The sequence below is a fragment of the Oryzias melastigma genome, linkage group LG23 (genome assembly GCF_002922805.2).
Source record: "Oryzias melastigma strain HK-1 linkage group LG23, ASM292280v2, whole genome shotgun sequence".
Taxonomy (NCBI): domain Eukaryota; kingdom Metazoa; phylum Chordata; class Actinopteri; order Beloniformes; family Adrianichthyidae; genus Oryzias; species Oryzias melastigma.
The window spans coordinates 4,799,380-4,804,452 of NC_050534.1; the positions used below are offsets into that span (position 1 = coordinate 4,799,380).

Sequence of the window (5,073 nt, forward strand, 5' to 3'; positions counted from 1 at the left end):
TCCTTATTCCCTCATCCTGCATGTCTCCGCTGAAGGACAACTGATATGAACACTGACGGTCAGAACTTGCGCTCAAAACCAAGGTCTTTTTCATCTGCTCAGTAACTTTCCATCGCCAAATATGGTGTTGTTCCTGTTTTCTATGCAAAGTTAATAAAAGCCTATTGTACATTGTGGGGCGGTGGGCAGTCGGACGAAGACAGGCTGTTAACCTGTTCTCTCTTCTCCACCGCCTCCCTTTTGCAAAAGAGTGTTTTGAAGTTGAACTGACTGGTTCGTGTTTTTATTCACTTTGAAGAGAGTCTTACATTTTTATTCCTAACAATTAGTGATGCAGGTCATGTACATTTTTAATATATGTTTTGTATTTCTTCTCTATATGGGTTGTTAACAATGCCTAAGTAAAGATCAATAAAGATGATCACATAGTGTCCAAAGTGAAGAATGAGAAAAGATGTATCTAGAAAACAATAGATTTATTTATTAACCTGTTGAAATGGTGAGATCTTTAACAACTAGAATTGAGAAAAAAAAATCACAGAACTTGTATTTAAACATGGTGAAGTAAAATCAAAAGGTAATTGTTTGTTCAAATGAAGCAAAAATACCAAAGAGTCTACTAAAGTTACACGTGAGACTAGCATACAATGTTTGCTGTCACTGCTCTATGTAAATGAACTAGTTTAAAATAACTTAACCTTGTTTTGTTCCAGTATGTAAACAGATCAGGATGACCTCTTCCTGGTTTTCAGGATTTTTTACATGTTTCCATCTTATTTATATTGAGAAAGACATTTTCTAGATTCCCATAAAGAAAATCAAACAGCATCAGTCACATGTGGTGTACAGCAGCTTCTTTGTGCAGTCATCTAAAAGTGACTCATCTTTTTTTTAAGCTCCACCCCTTCGGTGTAGCTTGGTAAGGAAAACAAACAAACCCTGTGGGCGTCTTTCCATAGACTGTATATAAAATAACTGGACAGAGCACGCCCCCCTACTTCCGTGTTCCATATAGGAAGTACCACTGGGTTGCAAAAAGGCCAAAGTCCCATTGACTTACATTGAGAAACAGACAGTTATTTCTCAGTCATTTTATATCTCAGAATAATCATTCTTCCTCTGCTGCTTTCTGATTAACTTCTTTTTTCTAATCCTATTTTTTTAAAGATTTTTTTTCCATTATCAAAAGTTATTAGAGTTATAAATTGACCAATCAGATGGCTCAATAACCGTTTGTGGGTCTGACGTCGACCGTCTGGGGGGTTTGAGTGACACATGACGGGTAGCCAATGGGAGCAGACTTCATCAATGGGTCCGTGAAGACCTTTTAACACCTACTTTACAATTCAACAATGTAATCATTGTTCTACTGTTGTTTTCCTCAATGAAATGTACCGATGCAGCAGTTTGAAACAACAAGAGGAGCATGCTGTCAACATTTTTAGATGAGGATTTACTCTGTAGAAATAGATTTCACTCTGAGGTTATGTGCTTTGGACTTTTTTGTTTGTTTAACGTTCGTTTTTCTTTTTTTCACTGTTTTGATTGTAGCTTATAAATTTTAAGTTGTGTATCATACGGAATGGTACAGCTCCTCCACAAGATCACCAACCAAAGTTTAATCTTCGCCGCACTTTTCCAGCTTGCAGCCTGAATTGGACACAGCCGTCTGAGGAGCGCCAGACAAACTTGAAAGGACCTGGTTGTATTTTTAAACAGAAAAATGATCCAGCTGTTCACATGTTAGGATGGTTATTTATTTTAAATACCGGCAAACGCGCTTCTCACGTGTATCTGATCAGACTGTAACGTGGCAGCGCATGTGAAGTAACGCTGCGGCGCGCGCGAGAGGGACACGCGCCGGTCTGCAGCAGCTTCACCCAAATGCTCCTTTCATCTCGACAAAAAGGAATAAATGTAAGTAAATCCCAAAGGACCGCTGACAGAATCAAATGTTGGAATGGTTCTCCCTCAAAGACTTGAACAATCACTTGTACAATTCTTCCGAGCCGGCGTGATTAAAGTAGAAGCTGTTTACATCCGCAGTCTCGTGGTCGAAGCGTGGAAAGAGGCGGACGGTTACAATAAACTCACTCCAGATTGGCGACACTTCCTGTTGATTCCATTTACTCAGCTATGACTCAGCTATGAGGAGAGGAGGTAGTGCATTTCCAATGGGGGACCTCATTGCTCGCTCAGTCCACTGTTTTTACAGTCTATGCGTCTTTCTCTCTGACAGTATGAGGAAGTAAAGTGTTCCTACTCAAGAAGTGAAGCTCTGATCTGAGGAATCACACAGCTGCAGGACAATTGACAGGTGAACACTTTTCTACTGTTTCTTTTCATAATTTATCAATTAAGTTTTTTAAGATCCTTCAAAAAATAAACATTTGAATAGTGTTTTTGTAATTTCTGACAGGTGTAGTTTGACAAAACAAAATTCCAGTTAATAGTAAATCAAAGTTTAAAACTAGTCTGTTACTAAAAGCAAACAAATGTTTATTGCTTTATTTGTCCTGTTTAACTGTTTCTTTTGGGGAACAGGAACAAAGATGAACCGTTGTGGTCTGCTTACTGCCCAGAAGAAACCAAGTAAGAAACTGTTAACAAAAATTTTAAAAATTACATCATTTTTTATTTTATTTTATTTTTTGTCCAGAATCACATTCTGTGAACTATCCATAAGACACAGATGATCTGTTTATGTCTGCTAGCATAATTTGAAAACTAAACTTTATTAATAGTTTCTTTTAATAGTTTATTTGTCAGCAGCATTCAACCCCTATGGAAGTTGTTTTGAGACATAATTTAAAGTATTGTGCATTTCTCAACGTTTTTTTTTTTTTACCCTTGGGAACCAAACTCCGTTTTTGTTTTGTCAATGTTTGAATTTCCTGTTTTTTTAGTTTGAAAGACTACCCACTTGCTTTTTCGGTATAATTTTAATAAGCACAACCTCTCCTATGTGATACTACCTTTATTTCGTCAGTTTTTCATGTTGTATTCACACACTAGACATAAAATCATGCAAAAACAGAAAATTCCATCTAGAAAAATGGAAGCTGTCAGAGCATACTCTTCCTAAAAGGAATTTTCCACAGGAAAAAAAAAGTTCTTAAAGTCTATATTAAATGGTGTATCATCTCTGATGTCCGTGTTGATGTGGCGTCTCAGTTCCTCTGCAGAGTGTGGAGGTGGAGCTGCAGGTGAAGGACCATGTGGCTACAGTCATCTCCACTCTGAACTACCAGAACAAGGAGGACAAACCTGTAGAGGCAGTTTTTGTCTTCCCTCTGCCTGGAGATGCTGCTGTGTGTCATTTCAGTGCTAAGATTGGACAGACACACATTGTAGCTGAGCTGAAGGGGAAGCAGCAGGTGATCTGGACAGAAAGCTTTACTCTCTGGAGAGCATCAGTGAACATCACTGACATGTTTGATGTTTGCTGCAGGCTCGGGAGGAGTATGATGATGCTCTGAGTTCAGGGCAGCAGGCCTTCCTGTTGGAGGAGAGTGAACAGAGTCCGGACATCTTCTCTCTGAGGGTGGGCAGTCTGCCCCCAGGGGAGAGCGCCTCCATCAGGCTGGAGTATGTCATTGAGCTGGCTGTGGAGGCTGATGAGGCGCTGAGGTTCTGTCTGCCTGCTGTGCTCAACCCTCGCTACCAACCTCAAGGTGTGGAAACTAAAACATTTGTTGTTCAATAAATGATTTAACAATCCAGATCATTTAAAACATGTTTTTGTCATTCATATTTAAAATTTAAAATGAGTTACATTTTTTGTGTGTTTTAAAAAATGTTTTCTGGTTTCTGTGAACAAGTTAAATCAGGTAAAACAAGTTTATTCAATACAGGCTCATGTAAATCTGTTGAAGATGTTTTTTCACCTGTCATAAGTTCCTTACAACACATAGTGAATAAATGATCAAGACGCATTCAAAATGTGTTATTTTTAGCTCAAATGCTACATTCTTGTGGTAGGTATATTGAAGAAAAACACTAATGACATTAAATTTCCCTCAGAAGTCCCCCATGAGCGTATATCGTGGAGCCATTCCTGCACGAGCGTAACAACTCCTGCCTGATTCTGTGTGGAAAAAAAACCCCACAAAACGTAAACCTGCGTATGACTGGCCACCTTTCCATTGGCCTCACCCCATTCTAGTTGCTAGCGCAGTACTGAAACCACAATTGGATTTGTATCTTTTGTTTTTGAAAGTAAAATATTGACAGAAACTAAACATTTAAAATAACTATTTAGTGTAATTATCATTTTCTATTATAAAAAGCTGATACATTCTTTGTGTTCCTATTAAAATATTCAATTGAAAATAGAACAAACAGACAAAGAACTTTTAAATTCAATATTTTGCGTTTTCTGACTGTCAGGTATAAACAACCTGAAACATTTCTCTGCTACAAGAAAGATAAAAGAGATTGTGGTCAGAATCCAGATTTTACTTATCCTTTTATAGGTAGATCCGGGCATCCCCCAATCACATGAAGTCTACCATCACTGACGTATACTTCTCCATCCTCCAGTACACAAGGATTAATGATGGTTCTTGTAGTTCCTGCTTTATATCAGCTTCTCATGACCGTCATCTGGGGATTGGCTACTGTTTGTTGACATGCAAGCAAGCAGTTAAGACAGGAAGATTAAAGATAGAGAAGTTAAAATCACTCAGAGCAAATATTTGATAAATGTACAACTCTATCAGACACCAAACTACTTCAGCTTCCCCCGTAATGAAAGTTTAAATTCATTTTCTGAGAGTTCCTCTTTTTGAGTTTTCCCCACCCTGTGATCGAAATGTTTAAAAAAAAATGAATTTAAACATTCATTATGTGTTTGCTTCATTTTCCAGTTTTAAAACAGAAATATAAAATAAAGCCGCAAGCGGCGTTGGATGGCCCGCAGTCGCTACCCGCCCTCACCCTCGCCGGCCTTACCCTCGCCGCCCTCTTCCTCGCCGGCCTTACCCTCGCCGCCCTCTTCCTCGCAGCCCTCTTCCTCGCAGCCCTCTTCCTCGCCGCCCGCTCATACACACCAACGCCGCACTCGCTGCCCGC

General features: G+C 39.1%; 1 protein-coding gene across 1 annotated transcript; it reads left to right on the plus strand.

Moving 5' to 3' along the window:
• Positions 1-2,223: 2,223 nt before the first annotated feature.
• LOC112138287 (von Willebrand factor A domain-containing protein 5A-like) lies at positions 2,224-4,395 on the plus strand. The gene is made up of 5 exons (XM_036210365.1): positions 2,224-2,317; positions 2,545-2,592; positions 3,175-3,377; positions 3,452-3,694; positions 4,390-4,395. Exons 2-5 carry the CDS (start codon positions 2,553-2,555, stop codon positions 4,393-4,395), a joined length of 492 nt encoding a protein of 163 aa, XP_036066258.1. The 5' UTR covers positions 2,224-2,317; positions 2,545-2,552.
• Positions 4,396-5,073: the final 678 nt, after the last annotated feature.

Excerpts from the sequence above, each read along its gene's own strand:
- LOC112138287 (XM_036210365.1), top strand. The coding sequence starts at position 2,553 with ATGAACCGTTGTGGTCTGCTTACTGCCCAGAAGAAACCAA. Across the intron at positions 2,593-3,174 it reads TACTGCCCAGAAGAAACCAA|TTCCTCTGCAGAGTGTGGAG; the intron begins GTAAGAAACTGT and ends GTGGCGTCTCAG. Across the intron at positions 3,378-3,451 it reads AGCTGAAGGGGAAGCAGCAG|GCTCGGGAGGAGTATGATGA; the intron begins GTGATCTGGACA and ends TGTTTGCTGCAG.